We start from the raw sequence: 20216 nt of genomic DNA, 5'->3' as shown, positions 1-20216 counted from the left end.
GGGATGAGCACTGGCTATGGTATGAAAGTGATGAATCACGGAAATCTATTCCTGAAGCCCAGACTACACTGTATGTTAGCTAACTTGACAATACATACATAACAAAATAAAAACTTAAATAAATTAAAAATTAAATTAAAAATTTAGTTCCTCAGTCACGCTAACCACATGTGTGGTAGCCACATGTTGCTGGTAGGTGGCTACAGCATGGGTACAGAACATTTCCATTATCACAGAAAGTTCTCTTGGACAGTACAACATAGAAGGGACTGACAAAGCAATTGGATGGAAGGAGCCTAGATCCCACAATGACCCCATGGACATTGGAGATGACTACAGTGTTTGAAGGCACCTGAATGGGACAGGATGACACAGTTGGTCAACAGCTCGGAGCACTAAGGTTCAAGCTACCCTACCTAGTGGAGAATGAGCCCTATCAATTTGTCCCTGGGACTCCTTCTTGTTGTTCATAACTAACCAGTGCCCTCTACTGACTGGCAGATTCTTCTTGATGTATTTGATCAGGTCTGAGTCTGGGAGCCATTTAGCCTCTGAAAAGCCTTAGAGGTTCCACTTTCAAAAGGTAATCCTCCTAGCTTATTTCCAAATTCCTGGGGAGATCTACCATCACTCACATACTGGAGCATATTATTATGAGCAAACGGCTTTGATCATGCACTTCTGAGCAGAGCCTCATACTTGTTTCCTTTGCATTTCACCAGATCTTGCATACAGGGACAACACATGCCTGAGGTTCAGGTAGCTTGCAGTGAAAGAGCAGCAAGAATTCTATATTGCAATTGATACACTATTTAGCGTCTGGAGGCTTCTGGACCAGAATCCAGAGGTAAAGTGTAACTGTCATTTCTCAGGAAACTCCAAGGAAAATTCCTAAAACTGTCACAACCTTAACCTCATCTGGCAGAAGAGAACACATCTACCAAATGGTGGTCTAATGGTGGCAGCCTTTAACAAGGGCTCAGGGAGTCAGCCTCCTCCTACTGGTTATGGCCCAGGAATGTAGGAGCCTCTGAATTCCTAGGTCACCTGCAGGCTTTATGGCAGCATTCCAAGACCACTTCTTACCATGACACTGGCTATTTTATAAATGATGAATCAGTTCAAAAGATATGCATGTGGGACTCATGGGCCAGGTATTGCGCATCGTGAGTACTGTATAGACAAGAAGTGTTGATATACTAGAGATCACCAATACATTCAATAGATTCAACAAACAGCTTTGCAGACTGTCTCACTGGGGCCCTCCTTTGGTTTGAATCTTTCTCTGCACCTTTGTGTGCCCAGTCCTTTCCGTGATACAGGACCTTCACCAGGTGACCTACAATATCTGTTGTTCCTCTCTCACTTTTTGTTTTGTTTTTTTTTTTTTTTGGGGGGGGGGGTGGAGACAGAGGTAGCACGAGCTGGGGAGGGACGGAAAAGGGAGAGAATCTCAAGCAGGGTCCACATCCAGCAAGGAGTCCAACACCGCAGGCCTTGATCTCACAACCTTGAGATCACGACCTGAGCCGAAACCAAGTTAGAGGCATAAGAGACTAAGCCATCCAGGTCCCCCCTACCCCTTACTTCTTAAAGAGTGGTGGTTGTTTTCCTTCACTTCCTCTCTATTCTAGACATTCTACATACTTCATCTCCCCCTGCCCTTAGGAGGGAGATTTACATTTTCCTGTAGACTAGTCTGTGAACCAGTGGTGGGAAGAAAATTTCTTGGGGAATTTGTTTGAAAAAAAATAATAAGAGAGATTCTTGGAGCTCCACCCCCTGAGATTCTAATTTATTAGGCCTAGGGGTCCTAGAAATGGGCATTTTAAACAAATGCCACAGATGAATCTGAAAAACGATCAAGTGTTTAAATCAGCTTCCTGCTGCTCTCTTTAACCACTACTCTCCAAGTACTTTGCCTCCTTCCTGCTAGATCACCCAAGCCTTCCCTTAAAAACCAAAATTTAGCAGGACCTAAGGGAGGGGAGAATGAGCAGTTATTATTTAATGGCTACAGTTGCAGTTTCAGAGTATGAAAAATGTTTTGAAAATGGATGGTGGTGATAGTTGCACTACAGTGTGAATATACTTAATACCACAAAACTGTACACTTAAAAATAGTTAAAACAATAAATGTCACGTGATGTGTATTTTGCCACAATTTAAAAAATAAAAAAAGGAATGGGTACTGATACATACTATAATATAAACAAACCCTGAAAACATTATCTAAGTGAAAGATGCCAGACACAAAATACCATAAATCATATGATTCCATCAGTATGAAGATATTTTAAAATTGAGTGTGGTGATAGCTGCACATATCTGTGAATGTACTAAAAACTACTAAAATGTACACTTTAAATGGGTGAATGGTACAGTATGTACATTATATCTCAATAAAGCTGTTAAAATTTTAACTGATTTTAAAACTATGATCACATTTATTTAAACTTCTGAAGAACTTAAGTGGCATCCCATAAATCCTGGAATCACATTCTGGTGACATACTGGGGGAAAAAGAAGCAAATAAATCAAAGGAATGAGGTTTAGAACAGCTGGCAAGGAAGATCAGAAAGATCTGTAACTGGGCATGGTGGTCCTCTGGTCACAGCGACAAGGACAAAGGCAAGATTATAAAACACACTATGTTGAAATTGATCAGAAACCTTTATTATGTTCCTCATCATTCATTAAGCAACCTACACAAATCATTTTCTTTTTCTCTGCCTCAAACAGCATAGGCTGCATCCAAGCCTAAATGGAAGACACAGTAGGTGGAAGACCTTGTAGAGAAAAGCTAACATGTGAGATCTCTGCTTATCTCGGCTTAGGTGAAGGTAGGACAGGAAAAGCATATAAGTACAATATTCCAAATACTCCGTTCTTCAAAGATGAGGCCTGCAGGAGAGGGGCTGTCCGAAGGACGCAGGTGAAGGCTCACAAAACTGCCCAGCTCAGCAATCAATCCAAAGGCTCACAAAACTGCCCAGCTCAGCAATCAATCCAAAGTTCCTTTAAAACAAAAACAAAAACAAAACAAAAACAAAGAGCAACATGTAAAGCAAGGTGCCTCAAGAACTGGATGAGTGTCACAAACTGGGCAAAGTTAGAGTAGAAGCTGCTCTGGTACTGGCAATTCTCTAAGATCAAATTACTCATTTGGGGGAATATCCATCCAAAAGATCTCAGAGAAAGAACATGTCACTACAGAAAGTGGGCAGCTGAGAGTTAAGCACACAGGTCTAGAGAGTTAGAATGAGATGTGGGGAACAGAGCAAAGAAGTTGTTGTGTTAGTTAATGAGCATTTGGGGATTCCATACAAAGTGTGATCAATACAGAATAAAGGAGAAAAGTTTTCTAAGCAAAAAGTTCATAACCTTTTGAGAAACTTCCAGTTCAAGATGGGAGACTGAGCTCACAAATTTGTATGCCCTCCCTTCCAAGATTCCATTCAAAAGAAATAAAAGGTTTTAAAAAGGTATAAATCCACAATAAAGAATGGGGCCCATCAGCAGTTAAGAGATTTCAACAAAAAGCTGAATAGAAATCTGATTGAAGTATGTTTATAAATAGAAAAACAAATCAGCCTAGAATGAATAGACGGGGGCAACAGAGGTGGGAGCCCATCGCCTAGGAGACCCTTGGGGAAGTTCCAGCCAGACTCAGACACCAGGAATGACAGAGAAAGAAACAGGTCAGAAATGGTTAGTGACCTGAGGGTCTACATAAGAAACAGCTGGCCCCATCTCCCTACAACCCTTCCAGCATGGAGCATTACCAGAAAACAAAATGGGAAAAAATCAGGGGTTCTCTTCTAATAAACTAAATGAATTACCTGAAGAACTACAGGAGCCTCTGAAAATGCCAGCTCCCCAAAGTAAGGCTTTCCGGACCCCAGCTTAACATCTGGTCCCACCCCAGCCCACCCTAAAGTAAAAGTGCCAGGCAAAAACCACCTTCCCATACACACACACAGCTTCCAAACAGACTTCTTAACTACCTCATTCCTAAACGGAATGGAAATTACTGGGCAGACTAGAGAGAAAGGAAAAATTAACATTTATTAAAAAAAAAACAAAAACCCTAGAATAAAACAGATAATTCAGAAAAGAACACAAGAAAACCAAGCAAAAATACCTCTAAGTTAAAAAAGAAAAAAAGAAATAGCCTCTGTGATAAAGGCAAATTCCTGCTGAGATCAACTGATAAACCTGATTGAAATATTTTTAAAAAGAAAATCCTTCAAGCACTGAAGAGGCACCAATAAAAGTGAAATCTAAAATCTAGAGAAGGCAAGAACACAAAGTAAACCCAGCCTCCAAACCTGTTTTTGCCCTAAGATCATTTGCCGTCCAAAAGATAGAGCTGAGAAATTTTGGCTGAGCAAATCAAGAGTCAAATCTAAGAGTGTGCCCAAGAGAGAAGGTCTGATTTTTTAAAAAGCTACAGTCCCAAAAAGCGGCACCCTCAGAGTAACACTGCACTAGAATTAAATCAGCCCCTTCGCAGACTTGCCATCAGGGTTCACATAGATTACCACAGAGAACCAAGAATCCTCAAGTCTTGGATCTGGATTAAGGAGATTAATACATTCCCCTAGGTGCCTTGCAGCAGCAAATGAAAATCTTCTTTGGAGAAAGGTTTCATCATACAAGCCTCAAACTATCCAAAAAATAATTTATTCAAGTACATTGACCAATACATCAAGAAAGCTAGGCATAAAGAGTTAAAAAGACTATGAAACAATATCAACAGAAACAAGTCAGGAAAAAAAATAAAATAAATCGGCCTCAAAAATGCTTTGGATATTAATTAGACTGGAGACTATAAAACAACTACACTTACTTTGTTTAAACAAATAAAAGACTAGCTTCAAAACACCTGGAGCAAATACAAATAACAAACAGGCAAATGGAATTCACAGAACTGAAAATACAAAAACAAACTAAAAAATTAACAGAAAAGTTTAAAGGAGACAATTCACTGGAGAGAGAATTAATAAACTGGGAGATCAGAAAAAAACTACACAGAATGCAGCACAGAGAGGCAAAATTATGACTGAGGTTTAACATACATTTAATGGAAATCTTAATGAGAAAGGAGAAAGAACAAAGCAGAGCCATTATCTGAAAAGATACAAGCTGAGATTTCTCCAAGACTGATAAAAGACACCAATCCCTAGATTTAAGAAGCCTAAGCAGCAGATACATAGAGGGAAATCAGCACCCAGATACATCCAAGTAAAACTACAAAAATATCAAAGACAAATATAAAAATCTTAAAAGTATCCAAAACAGGGACAAATTAGCTTCAAACAATTAACAGATTAACAGTGATTTCTAAACAGAAACAATGGAAGTCAAAACACAGGATGAGATCTTCAACACTATAAAATTAACTTTCCACCTAAAATTCTATATTCAGCAAGATGCCTTTAAAAACCAAAGTAAAATATAGGAATGCAGGCACTCTGGAAAACACTATGAAGGTTCCTCAAAAAATTAAAAATAGAACTACCCTACGACCCAGCAATTGCACTATTAGGCATTACCAAGGAATACGGGTGTGCTGTTTCAAAGGGGCATATGCATCCCAATGTTTATAGCAGCACTATTGACAATAGCCTAAGTATGGAAAGAGCCCAAATGTCCATCGACTGATGAATGGATAAAGAAGATGTGGTATATATATACAATGGAGTATTACTCAGTGATGAAAAAGAATAAAATCTTGCCATTTGCAACAATGTGGAATTGAACTAGAGGAATTCAAACCCCAAATCTGGCTCTAGGTCTCGCTCTGGCTCTGCGCTGACAGGGCAGAGCCTGCTGGGAATTCTCTCCCTCTCTCTCTGCCTCTCCCTGCGCTATGCTCACCTGCTCTTTCTCTCTCTCAAAAAAAATAAATAACTTTAAAAAAAAAGAGAGAGTATATACTTTCCAGATAGAGGGAAAAATGAAATAACAAATTATACTTAAAACAAGGGCAAAAAACTGAAAAAAAAAAAAAACATAAAATAGGACAAATGGGAAACACAAAATAATATGGTAGATTTAAACCCATATATATATATATATATATCACTAATTGCATTAAACATAAATGAACTAAGTGCTGCAAAGACTGTCAGCCTAAAGTTTTAAAAATAATCCAATTATACCGTTTATAAATACAGAAAGGTAAAAATTTTTTAAACGAGAAAAATACACACCATTCAAATACTAACAAAAGAAAGCTTGTAAGTTTTAAAAATATTAAACAAAATAATCTTTAAGGCAAAAAGCACAAACAAAAGTAACAATGATCAATTTATAAATATAAAATGTTCAAACACTTAACTAATAGCCTACTGCTGACCAATAACACAGTTGATTAGCACATATTTTGTATATCATATGCATTACTATACTGTATTATTACAATATAGTCACCTAGAAAAAAATGTTAATAATAAAATAAGGAAGGAAAAATACATTTATAGGGCTGTACTGTAAAAAAAATCCACATATACTGAAGCAGCTCGAACCTGTACCATTTAGGGTACCTGGTTGGCTCGGTCAATACAGCATGTGACTCTTAATCTCAGGGTCATGAGTTCAAGCTCCACACTCGTCATGCAGCCTACTTAAAAAAAAAAAAATCCCCACTTGGGGTGCCTGGCCGGCTCAGTCAGAAGAGCAGATGGCTCTTGATCTTAGGGTTGTGAGTTCAAGCCCCATGCTGGGTACAGAAAGTACTAAAGAAAAAGAAAAATAAACTTTAAAAACAAACAGAGGCACCTGGGTGGCTCACTAGGTTAAGCATCCAAATCTTGATTTCAGCTCAGGTTATAATCTCACAGGTTTGTGGGTTCAAGCCACACATCAGGCTCTGTGCTGACAGCACTCAAGAGTCTGGTTGGGATTCTCTCTCCATCTCCCTCTGCCCTTCCTGCACATACATGCTCTCTCTCTCAAAATAAATTTAAAACAAACAAAAAACCTGTGCTATTCAAGGGTCAGCTGTACTATGAAGAACTTTATGCCAACAAACTTGAAAATTTAGATAAAATGTAAAATTCCTAGAAAAACTACAACTCTTATGGGGGGAAGCAGGCAAGACGACCTCAAGAAAATAAAATAAAATCAGAATGGTCCCAATGCCATCCAAAAACATCAATCAAAAATCTTCCCACAAGGAAAATTCTAGGCTCAGATGGCTTCACTGATGAATTATACCATTCAAATAAGAAATAATTCCAATCTTACAAATTTTCTAGAGAACAGATCAAAAAGATATACATACTCTCCAACTAATTTGTATGAGGCTCACATTCGATATGAAAAAAATCTCCAATCTCTCTTTATAAACATTGATAGAGCATTTGCAATCTATTAAAATTAAACTACAAAAAACCTTAGAGTTAAGTATAATTAATGGGGAAACACTGAAAGCTTCCCCTTTGAAATAAAGATGACTGCTATCAGCACATCTATTCAACATTAGACTGGAGATTCTAGGGCAAGAAGAAATTAAAAAGAAAAGGATTGGGAAAATTTCACAAAATTGTCACTACTAGTGGATATTACTGTGTAACTAAGGAAATCCAAAAGAATGAACAGAAATCATTAGAGTTAAACAGATGCTAGGCACAAAATTAACACAGAAAACCAATTATATTTCTATACTATCAACATTCAGAAAATTAATTTTTTCTTAGAAAGATACCAGTAACAAGAGCATCAAAATTATTAAATACTTAAAGAAAAGCATCTAACAAAATACATCAAGATTTCTTCCCAGAAAATAAAAAACCTTAATTTATGAAACATTAAAGGGGCACTTGGGTGGCTCAGTCAGTTAAGCATCTGACTCTTGGTTTTGGCTCAGGTCATGATCTCATGGTTTCATAAGTACAAGTCCCACATCAGCCTCTGCACTGACAGTGTGGAGGCTGCTTGGGATTCTATCTCCCTCTTCCTGCTTCTCCCCCACTCACGCTGTCTCTGTCTCTCTCAAAAATGAATTAAAAAAAAAAAGGTTTTTAAACATTAAAGATCTAAATAAATGGAGAAATATACCATGTTCATGGACTGAAAGATTCACTATTGTAAAAATATAGTTTCTCCCCCTAAATAATCTACAGATTCAATACAATCCCCACCGATATGCTTTTTACATGGAATTTGACAAGCAGATCTTAAAATACGCATGAAAGTGCAAAGAACTTAAAATAGTCAAGACACTTAAAGGTGGGAAGATTTGTTCTTTCAAATAAAGCAACTATAATTCAGACTGTGTGCGATGGGCATGGGAATAGACACAACAGAAAGCCCAGAAAAAGCCCTGATTTCTAACAAAAGTAGCACTGCAAAGAAAATAATATTGAAAAGTATCTATCTAAATAATAAGAAAAAAAATAAATTGACCCTCACTTCAGTCTGATACACAAAAAGTCAACTAAAGTTTTATGAAAGACAAGAAAACTACAAAAATTTTAGCATATAGGAGAATGTCTTCATGACATGGGATGGGAAAAAAGTCTTAAACAGGAAAACAAAGAGCATTACCTATAAAGAAAAACATTAATACATTTGACTATCTTTATTTTTGTTAATGTTTTAATTATTTTTGACAGAGCACAAGGGAGGGCAGAGAGATGGGGACATTAGATCTGAAGTGTGCTCTGTGCTGACAGCAGCGAGCCTGACATGGGGCCTGAACTCACTAACCATGAGATCATGCCCTAAGCCTGAGTCAGATGCTCAACCAACAGAGCCACCCAGGTCCCCCACATTTGACTATCTTTAATTAAGAACTCATTTATTGGGGTGGCTGGGTGGCTCAGTCAGTTAAGCATCCTACTCTTGATTTCAGTTCAGGCCATGATCTCATGGTTAGTGAGGGCAAGCCCCACATCAGGCTCGGTGCTGACAGGGTGGAGCCTGTTTAAGATTCTCTCTCTCTCTCTCTCTCTCTCTCTCTCTCTCTGCCCCCTCCCACTTGTGCATGCCCTCTCTCTCTCTCTCTCAAAATAAATAAACTTAAAAAAATAACCTCATTTATCAAAAAGCACTCTAAACAGTGAAAAGCCAAGTCTAAACCAGGAAAAGATACCTGCTTCCCATATGCTGAAAAAGATTCATATCCAGAAAAAAGAAAAAGAAAAAGAAAAAGCATATACATATATAATTGCAGTTACAGTTACAAATCAATAAGGAAAAAGACAAAATATCCAAGATAAAAATAAGACGCCACCTCACCCCCAAAAAAGGGGCACACGTATGAGAAGATGTCACCAGTAATCAGGGCAATGCAAATTAAAAGTACTATGCAATTATCATTAACATCCCCACCAGACTGGCAGAAATTAAATCCCAAGTGTCGGTGAGAATGAGGAACAATGGGAATTATCATATGCTCTTGGTAGAAATGTCAATCAGGAATGCAGGAAGTATGTGCATGGGAATAGACACAACAGTATCTATTAGCAGTATCTACAAAAGATGGAGTTATACATATCCTATATCCCAGCAATTTTATCTATACCCACATACATACATACATATATAAACACACACACACACACACACACACACACACACCTGGAGAAACGTGTAAGAATGTTCATAGTGAATTGTTTATAACAGAAAAAAAGTTATCCAAATATCCACATTAAAATGGTTCAACTGTGGGGCACCTGGGTGGCTCAGTTGGTTATGCATCCAACTTCAGCTAGGTCATGATCTTGCAGTTCATGAGTTCGAGCCCCGCATTGGGCTCTGTGCTGACAGCCTAGAGTCTGGAAGCCTGCTTTGGATTCTGTGACTCCCTCTCTCTGCCCTACCCCCCCTTGCATTCTCTCTCTCTTTCTCTCTCAAAAATAAATATTAAAAAGAAATTTTTTGGGGGGCGCCTGGGTGGCGCAGTCGGTTAAGCGTCCGACTTCAGCCAGGTCACGATCTCGCGGTCCGTGAGTTCGAGCCCCGCGTCAGGCTCTGGGCTGATGGCTCAGAGCCTGGAGCCTGTTCCCGATTCTGTGTCTCCCTCTCTCTCTGCCCCTCCCCCGTTCATGCTCTGTCTCTCTCTCCCCCCAAAAAATAAATAAATGTTGAAAAAAAAAAATTTTTTAAAGGCCCAATTGTAATACTGCCACACAATCTTATGCCATACAGCACAAAAAACAAACAAGAGATATGTACAACCACATAGATGATTTGGCTACATTTTTAAAATTTCAAAAAAATATAAAACTAAATCCCACTGTTAAAGGATACATGCTTATGTGCTAAAACTATAAAGAAAAATCAAGTAAGTAATTACCAAAAAGTCAGGATACTTTTTTTTTTGTTTTTTTGTTTTTTTAATTTTTTTTTTTCAACGTTTATTTATTTTTGGGACAGAGAGAGAGAGCATGAATGGCGGAGGGGCAGAGAGAGAGGGAGACACAGAATCGGAAACAGGCTCCAGGCTCGGAGCCATCAGCCCAGAGCCTGACGCAGGGCTCGAACTCACGGACCGCGAGATCGTGACCTGGCTGAAGTCGGACGCTTAACCGACTGCGCCACCCAGGCGCCCCAAGTCAGGATACTGTTAAGTCAGCAAAGGGGATGGAAAGAAGATCTATGACAAAGAAGGAATATATATGGAACTTCTGGGGGCTGATGCTATTCTATCTCTTAACCTAGCTGGTGGTTACAATGGTGTTCATTTTGTTATTTATTGCCTTTACATTTGTTATCTGTGTTCATAAGGAAAGGCTTAGAATATACATATATCAATACCTTTGCATATAACATACAGAAAATTACCCAAGAAACTAATAACAGTTGCCTGCAGGGAAGACATGTCTAAGAGGGATTAAAGGACAGGAAGGGTAGTGGTAGTGTCCACATTACTGTTTTTCAACTACTTGACCTACAGGTAAAGCATGGGAGATTTAACTATGACAAGAAGATATGTTATTAGCCTTGACAATGTCAAAGTATAAGTATAAATGACACTAAGTGAGAGTTAAGAGTGGGTTAAAAAATGGGAAAGGAAGAGATAGGCTCACAGATAGTCATACCTTCCAAAGTGGAGAGTTAACCAAAAAAATAGATATTTTAGTGTTATGTAAACTGTAAAGGTAACAAAGGAACAATCTGTTCCTTTTATAATGTCCAACATTATAAAAATAATGACATAACTACCGAAAATCAGAAGGGGGGAAGAGGGATTTATGGAGCAGTACAGGTTACCCAAATCTTCATTTATCACAGCAGGAAGTTAACAGATAACATGTATAGTTGAAAAACCAAAGATGAAGCATATTATTTAGAAATGTAAGTGACCACTTAAAAAGCTAAAAAACAGAAACAACAAAAGGGCATGGAGCAGCAGCTGCATTTCATTGTAAGACATTAGATATTTGATTTTCAAGCATGGATATATATCACCTTGATTAAAAAAGAAAAAAAAATAATTTTCTACTTAGAACATATACATCTAAGGATATAAGAACATTTATTTTACCAAGTACAAAATAAGAGAATACTCAATCTACAAATGCTAAAATGGCCAAAATTCAGATATATTAATGTAGAGAGAACAGACGAATGCAACTACTGAGATTATTGGGTCAGAAGATGAAAATGAATACATCCACCACTCAATAAATGACCATTTATGAAAAATCCAACCTAAGGGGCACCTGGGTGGCTCAGCTGGTTAAGGGCCCTGACTCGATTTAAGCTCAGGTCATAACCTGGAGGTTTGTTGAGTTCAAGCCCCCCACCCCACCCCCCCACCAGCCAAGGCAGGCTCTGCACTGACAGTGCTTGGAATTCTCTCTCTGCCCCTGCCCCGCTTGTGCACGTGCTCTCACACTCTGTCTCTCAAAATAAATAAATAAACTTAAATAAACAAATAAATTAATAATAAAAATAAAAATCCAAGCTAAGTACTATGCCATGGAAGAGGATAGAGGGGAAAACTACATAAGATCTCTCCACTTCTATTCTGTGGTACCCTCCAATTCATCATCCACAGGTCTGTAGTGTTATCTCTTTAAAATATGTATCTTATTATATACTCTGAAAAACTGGTCACTAAAAGTGAGCTGGTAAAGCAGGCTCTGAACATTTTTGGAGAACTGATGGGAAGTCTGTCACAAGAAGTTGCCTTCCTTAGGTAGGCAGGTAACAAGTTACTAAGAAAAATGAGTAAGCAAAAAAAGGGTTAAGACAGACCTACAAACTGAAAGAATACTCAATAATCTAGACTTAAAGCTGGCTATGGAAATGTATCTTGAAACACATTTAAAAGAATGTATCAAAAGGGTGAGAGGCCCAGATTGATATGATGCAGAACAAAAGAGAAAAATAGTGATATATGTGACACAGAACAAAAGAGAAAACTAGTGAAATAAATAAAGACACAAAGGATTTGTGGAGATAATGAGGCTTGAAAGAGATAATGAGAACACCCTGGTATTGTAAGGGCAAGAATGAACTGCAAGTGCACGGCTTTCACATATTCAAGCAGAATTTGTGCAGGGAACAATAAGCTGATCAGATATAGTAATTAAATAGGAGAAATAGCCCTGAAAGAAGATAGCTAAAATAAGGTATCTCAAATATTTTCTATTTCAATGACAAGACTTAGTACACAAGTTAATCCAAAATTCTTAACAACAAACAGGCAAGTACATAATCTCCCAGTGGCAAAATAATAACTATAGGGCACCTGGGTGGCTCAGTCGGTTAAGAGTCCAACTCTTGATTTCGGCTCAGCTCATGATGAACCCCGCGTTGAGCTGACAGTACTGGATTCCTGGGATTCTCTCTCTTTCCCCCTCTCTCTGCCCCTCTCGCTCAAGCATGCGAGCTCTCTCTCAAAATAAACATTAAAAAAATTTTTTTAAATAATGTTATACAGACTGAAGAAGAAAAAAGAACAAGAAGCAACCCTTTAAATGTTGGCAATTGTTTCTGATCTCTAGCATTATGATACAGGGAAGATTATATCTAGGAATGGAGATTAAAGTATGAATCAAACTTTTCAATGCACCTAACTCCACTGGAGTCCTTATATTGCCTCTCATTTTTTATAATTAGCAATTTTCAGGAAAAAGTTCTAATGACCCAAGAGAATTAGAATTGCTAGATCTCACCAGATTTAACATATTAGTTTTTCCCATCTTAATGGGAAGTAGAAAGAATTATCACTCTACAGACAAGGAAGAACCAAATAGCAGTTTTATAAGATTTTGAACTCAGCTCATTAGCATGGGAAAGACAGGTGGAAATGATTATCCATCCATAGAGAACTCACCTTCCAGAAAAGCAAATTCATCCACGGCTTCTATTGCATTATCTGAAACACAATGTAAAGGGACACCTGACTAACTCTGGTCATTTGGACACCAACCTCTTAAAAAAAAACCACAACCCACATAGTGAAGGGCGTGAGGCTTTATGCAAATGAGGGCATTTATAAAATTTGTCCCTTGCTTTTGTGAATCCATTTCTACTCCACCACTAAATCTTACATATCAGCTGCCTCTCTACAAGAGTAGAAAAGCCTAGGTAAACACTGTTCGGTAAGGGGAAACCCTTTGCTCTGAAAGTCATCAAAGAAGAGTCTGGCAAAATGAAGGGAAAGTGGAATTAAGGTACACAAAAGTTTACACATGTACAAGGGTTACCAACTAAAAAGAAACAAATCAAACCCCCAGTTTCTATGGGAAAAAGAAGTGTCAAGTCTGATTCAACATAGCAGACAGCATAAAGGGGTATAATCAGCTTTAGAACACATGGACTCCTTTCATTCCCTACCCCACCACCTATACAGCCACCCAAAGCACTGGGACCCTAAAGGTAGGACTTTCTATCACTATGGCAGTCCAAAGGGATGTGGCACCTTTCATCTTACAGAGGTGGGTTCCCCCAGCCCTCCCTTCTTTGCCCCCAGATACCAAATACCACAGTGACACTCTACCCAAATCTCTCCTCTGAAGAGTTTTCCTCTTTCCTTGTTGAGCACAGCAGTAGGCATCTTTTGCAATGGTCTCCACAAATAATTCCTGTGAGGCACAAGGGGAGAGTTGTAGCAATGGGTTCTAGCACAATTCTTGTGAGCTCTTCTATCTGAGTGGTGGGAAGGAGGTGAGGGGTGCTCAGGTGCATGGAAAGGTTCTCAGTCTGGACTTCATGACGATCTGCTCCCATTCCCTCTACCCCAGTAGGACGTGACACGTTCCTGCTCCCTCACTTGTAAATTCTCCAGACTCATTCACTTGAGATTCCCACAAGCTGTGTCAGGTATTGTAAAAGCAATTTAAAGTCGTTGTCCGTGCCCTAATGAAGAGACAGGTGTGTTAACAAACCAATACAACTACTGAAAGTATGTGTCTCTTTCCCCTAGCGTTCCCTCTTAGACTTTTATCTCAGAATCTGGCCCCGGCCCCTCACCTCCGCATTCTTCGCACACCCAGTCCAGACCCTCTTCCACCCCGGCTTCCCCCTCTCCCCAAGCCTCCCAAGACGCCGCTAAGCCCCGCCCCCAGGAAGGTTCCCCCCCAGGCCCCGCCCCTCGCCACGGCCCCGCCCCTCGCCACCTCCCCGCCCCGCAGCCCCGTGTGGCCTTCGCGCTCCCGCCGCACCGCTGCTCGTGCCAGAATGAAGATGGCTTCCTGTCCCGCGAGGGTCACGTCGGGGTCCGCCTTCACCAAGGCCTTCACTCGCGCTAACGGCAACCTCGAGAGACGAGCTCCGGGCACACTTGTCGGGGCCTGCGGCGGCGGGGCCGCTGCCTCCCCACTGGGCCCCTCCTCCTCGCGGGGTGTCCCATTTCCAGCCGCCGCCGCCGCCATCCGGGCCCCAAGCGTGCTGCGCGCGGCCGCCGACTGTGCGCGCGCATGCGACGCCGGCCCCTTTCCCGCGCGCGCCGAAGGCCACGCCCCCGGTGGGCGCGTGGCTCCGCCCCTTACGCGGCTGGAAGCTCCCGGGACTCCCGGCTGGGCGTGGCGGCTCTCCCTGCGCCGTCGCTACGGCGCTACCGCGGACTCATTTCCCGGTACCGGTGAACCTGTGGGGCCTAGTTGGGCCCAGGCACCGTCCCTTACTGGTCTAATGTGGTTGGGCCCGGCTAGTGCGGGGGAGGAGCATCCTTGGTCTGGAGAAACCCAGACCTGGCCCGCAAGAATGTCTCAGTCAAGTGATAAGCAAGTGAGCCAAAGCTGAGAAGGGCAGGTGCCCCTGCGAGGCCTGGGCTTTCCGGAGGGCGCAGTGGACTGGGGAAAAAGGGTACCGAGAAGGGCGCGAAATCTGGACCAGTGTCAAGGAGAACAAAATGCCCTAAAAGGAGGTAGGACCTTGGCAGGCAGAAATGGGAGAGTTTCAGTCCTGACTGGAAACCATAAGAAAAAAGCACAGAGGCTGGAAAGTATGAAGTTGTGGCGATCACAAGCCTGTTCAATCGCGAGTTGCACCACAGTGTTGGCTTTCAAAGTTTTTGTTCACAGGCTCCGTTTACACTCTTAGAAGTTACTAAGGATCGCAAAGAGCTTTTGTTTCTGTAGGTTATATTGATATTTATTGTATTCGAAATTAAAGCAGTTTTAGAATATTTAATACATTACACGTTAACACAGTGTTTTTCATGACAAGTGAACAATTTTTATGACAAGCACAAAGTGCTTCAAAAAAAAAAGTTTAATGAGGAAAATCTCTTGAATGTATGGCTTTAATAGAAAACAGTTGGATTCTCCAGCTGCTTCTGTATGTTAACGTTATCACTTTTCACATAGATCTGGAAACTCCTCTGCATCTTCTTGAGAAAATGAGAATGAAAAGGGCAAATAGCATCTTAGTATTATTAAGAAAATAGTTTTGACGTCACAGACACCTGCAGAGAGACTCTCAGAACACACACCACCCCCCCATTAGTCCCCACACCAAAGTTTGAAATCTGGCATAAAAGATCAGTTCACGTTTGCAATAACAGTTTTAACCTAAGTCTGTTGTTACAATAGCTCACATTTTTCAGCAGTTACTATGTGCATCGTTCAAAGTGCTTTACATTTATGTGTTTATCGAGTAACGATTTTTGTAATCCCCTTTTTGAAGTAGGTGATATTTTAATCTTTATTTTACAGTTGAGGAAGTTAAAACACAAAGTGGCTAATTTATCCACTGCAGAATGTAGTCAAACCAAGATACAGTTGAATTAAAGAATATCTAGTGTCTGCATTCATCAGTGATGTAGTAAATGCTACATGACTGGATTAGCAGAGGCTCCAATAAAGCAGAGCAAGAGGCTGGGCAAGATTAAAACCTTCAGAAAGGAGTCTCTGGCACTGAAAATTTCACTACAATCTCCTTTAGGATCTCAGTCCAGAGTCCACCTTCAGATTACATTTATGGACACTCCCGCACAGGGAAAGCTCCACACAAAATTCGTAAAAGCACAGCCAGATTCTTGTGTCCCCTTACAGTGGGACACTCCATGGAGCAATATTCTAACTATGTCAAAGTAGTTAAATACTAATGGCTGCCTAAATTCTGAGTTAACATAATAAATTGACCACTGTGGGGACAGGAATTATTTCAGACTTCCTGAAGGGTAGAGGCAAATTGGCTTTTGGAGGATTCTCTTTAGCCCCTCTTTCTTCCCAGTTTTCTCTGTTATCCATATTTTCCCTACCTTCTTCCACTTCCTCCTCTTCCTTTCCCTTTCTTGCCCTAGTTCCTTTCCACCCCCCCCCCCAATCAGTTGTCCACTTGGCCTAGTTCCATTCTCCTTTCCTTGGTTTTACCATCACAATAAGAAGACGTTTATTTAGACCACACAGCAGTTCATGACTATGAGTGTTGAAAGGCACTATGTCGTGTTACAAGGGGAATCGTGTTTTACTGTCCTTGAATTTTAGTGGTAAAAGCGCGGAGGAAACAGGAAAACGGGTCAAAAAAGCCACACACACACACACACACAAAAAGGTTTGCATTTCAACCATATAGGACGAAAGGCTAAAATTATCTTTAAAGGCTACAAGAAGAAAATTAATGCAAAAAGGAAATATTATGTGAACATTTTATGTGATAAACTAATGATTTAAGACAAGTTATCATCTACCCTCCTCGGATAAGAGTTGTATCCATTAGATATATATTTTGTGGAAATACATTTCATTTATGAATTATTTTTTTTAAATAATTTCATATTGGGACACCTGGGTGGCTCAGTCAGTTAAGCATCCAACTTCAGCTCAGGTCATGATCTCACAGTTCATGAGTTCGAGCCCCGCATTGGACTCTGCACTGACAACGCAGAACCTGCTTAGGATTCTCTCTGTCTCTCAAAATAAACTATAAAAATAAAATAATTGCATGTGTGTTGTATGTGGTTAAAACTCAGTTGAGTACATTTTAAAGATCTTACTGGGTTTATTCAGCAACTCATGAATTGGGTAGCATCCAACCTAGCAGATAGAAAGCAGCTCTGAAGATCTGTACAAGGCGAGAGATTTTTACAGACCAAAGTGAACAGGAGTAAGGAAGTTATACTGGACATTTGCTGATTGGTTAAAGTAGGGTTAGTTTCCCTATATGGAGCAGAGAGAAGTCTTAGAGCCAGGTTAGAAAACTTGTGTTCAGCAGGCAAGCATTGATGGGCTTCTAGAAAAGCCCTCCTTTTCTAGAAGAACGGAACATAGAAACTAGTTAAGTTTTGACTTGATGACATGGGGCTTAGCATGAGCAACTCCATCCTGGACCTAATCTGGTTGCTTTAACATATACATATATGTATTTTACGTATATGTATGTGTACACACACACACACACACACACACACACACTTCTGTAGGGTCAAATGTTAAGTAAACCATAGGGAACACAAGGTAAAAAAATCCATAGGACTGTTTTAAAGAGAAAGAAAAAAATATCATGAACCTGGCCATGGAAACCTTGGGATGCAGGAATCGCTTAAGCACTTGAAAGTCAACTCATCAGAAAGAGAAAGCATATGGAGGAAAAGAAAAGAAAGAAATAAAAGGAAACGTGTTTTGGGGCGCCTGGATGGCTCAGTCGGTTGGGCGTCCGACTTCGGCTCCAGTCATGATCTCGCAGTCCATGAGTTCGAGCCCTGCATCGGGCTCCGTGCTGACAGCTCAAGCCTGGAGCCTGTGTCTTCCTCTCTCTCTGCCTCTCCCCCACTCACACTCTGTCTCTCAAAGATGAATAAATGTCAAAAAAAATTTTTTAAGTGTATTAAATCTTTAAAAGATACAAAGGAATAGTTTGCTCTTAATTCAGTATTTAAAGATATTGTTTAGGCAGTGTTCCCAATCCTTCCCTTCTAACTTTGATTGAAATGATAATAATTTGGAGGGGAGTTAAGGTGGTGGATCAGCATGGAGACCCTGAGTTTGTCTCATCCCTGAAATGCAGCTAGATCAGCACTAAACCATTTTGAATACATAGGAAATTGATCTGAGGATTAACACAAACATCTGCATAATTTGAGCCACAGAACTTCACAAGTGCACAGTTCTGAGAGGTGAACTGGGGAAGAGAAAAGCCGTGGAGGGTAGGGAACTGTTTTGTGGAGAGAGGACAGAGGAAGAGAAAGGAAAACTTCCAAACTCTTTCAATGAAGCCAGCAGTACCTTGATTCCAAAACCAAAGACCCCACTAAAAAGGAGAACTACAGACCAATTTCCCTGATGAATATGAATACAAAAATCCTCAACAAGATACTAGCCAACCAGATCCAACCACACATTAAAAGAATTATTCTTTTAATAATTTTATAATTTTAATAATCCCACCATGACCAAGTGGGATCTATACCTGGGATGCAGGACTGGTTCAATATCTGCAAAACAATCAGTGTGATACATCACATCAATAAAAGAAAGGACAAGAACCACATGATCCTCTCAATAGATGCAGAGAAAGCATTTGACAAAATACAGCATTCTTTTTTGATAAAAACCCTCAAGGAAGTAGGGATAGAAGGATCATACCTCAAGATCATAAAAGCCATATATGAAAGACCCAACACTAATATCCTCAATGGGGAAAAAAATGAGAGCTTTCCCCCTAAGGTTAGGAACAAGACAGGTATGTCCACTCTCACCACTGTTATTCAACATAGTACTGAAAGTCTTAGCCTCAGCAATCAGAAAACACAAAGGAATAAAAAGCACCCAAATCGACCAGGAGGAAGTCAAACTTTCACTCTTCACAGGTGACATGATACTCTACATGAAAAACCCAAAAGAGTCCACCAAAAAACGGCTAGAACTGATCCATGAATTCAGCAGTCACAGGATATAAAACCAATGCACAGAAATCAGTTACATTCCTATATACCAATAATGAAGCAACAGAAAGAGAAATCAAGGAATTGATCCCATTTACAATTGGACCAAAACCCATAAAATACCTAGGAATAAATCTAACCAAAGAGGTGAAAAGTCTATACGCTGAAAACTATAGAAAGGTTATGAAAGAAATTGAAGAAGACATTCACACACAAAAAAAAAAAAAAACCTGGAAAAATATTCCATGCTCCTGGATAGGAAGAACAAATATTATTAAAATGTCAATACTACCCAAAGCAAACTACATAGTCAATGCAATCCCTATCAAAATAACACAAGCATTCTTCACAGAGCTAGAACAAACAATCCTGAAATTTGTATGGAACCAGAAAAGACCCTGAATACCCAAAGCAGTCTTGAAAAAGAAAACCAAATCTGGAGGCATCACAATCCCAGACCTCAAGCTGTATTACAAAGCTGTAATCATCAAGACAGTAGGGTACTGGCACACACACAAAAAAAAAAAAAAAAAAAAAAAAAAAAAAAAAACAGATCAATGGAACAGAATAGAGAATCCAGAAATGGACCCACAAATGTATGGCCAACTAATCTTTGACAAAGCAGGAAAGAATATCCAATGGAATAAAGACAGTCTCTTCAGCAAGTGGTGCTGGGAAAACTGGACAGTGACATGCAGAAAAATGAACCTGGACCACTTTCTTACACCACACACAAAAATAAACTCAAAATGGATAAAAGACCTCAATGTAAGACAGGAAGCCATCAAAATCCTCTAGGAGAAAGCAGGCAAAAACCTCTTTGACCTTGGCTGCAGCAATTTCTTACTCAACATGTTTCTGGAGGCAAGGGAAACAAAGGCAAAAATGAACTATTGAGTCCTCATCAAAATAAAAAACTTCT

General features: G+C 39.9%; 1 protein-coding gene across 3 annotated transcripts; it reads right to left on the bottom strand.

Annotated features, from left to right (window-relative positions):
- Positions 1–2654: 2654 nt before the first annotated feature.
- Positions 2655–14895, bottom strand: POLE4 (DNA polymerase epsilon 4, accessory subunit). Of its 3 annotated transcripts, none has more exons than XM_019827486.3 (5): positions 14631–14895; positions 13967–14051; positions 13301–13342; positions 12713–12859; positions 2655–3018 (listed from the first exon to the last, which is right to left on the bottom strand). In XM_019827486.3, the coding sequence occupies exons 1-4, from the start codon at positions 14838–14840 to the stop codon at positions 12756–12758; spliced, it is 441 nt and encodes a 146-aa protein (XP_019683045.1). In that variant the 5' UTR covers positions 14841–14895; the 3' UTR covers positions 2655–3018; positions 12713–12755. The 3 variants fall into 3 exon arrangements, with proteins under 3 accessions (XP_019683045.1, XP_019683046.1, XP_006930287.1); XM_019827487.3 differs by having other exon boundaries at positions 12713–12855; XM_006930225.4 differs by lacking the exon at positions 12713–12859 and having other exon boundaries at positions 14631–14888.
- Between the last annotated feature and the right edge of the window lie 5321 nt (positions 14896–20216).

This window comes from Felis catus, chromosome A3 (assembly GCF_018350175.1).
Source record: "Felis catus isolate Fca126 chromosome A3, F.catus_Fca126_mat1.0, whole genome shotgun sequence".
Lineage (NCBI taxonomy): Eukaryota > Metazoa > Chordata > Mammalia > Carnivora > Felidae > Felis > Felis catus.
The sequence above is the reverse complement of the archived record's forward strand: the minus strand, read 5'-3'. Positions and strand labels throughout refer to the sequence as shown.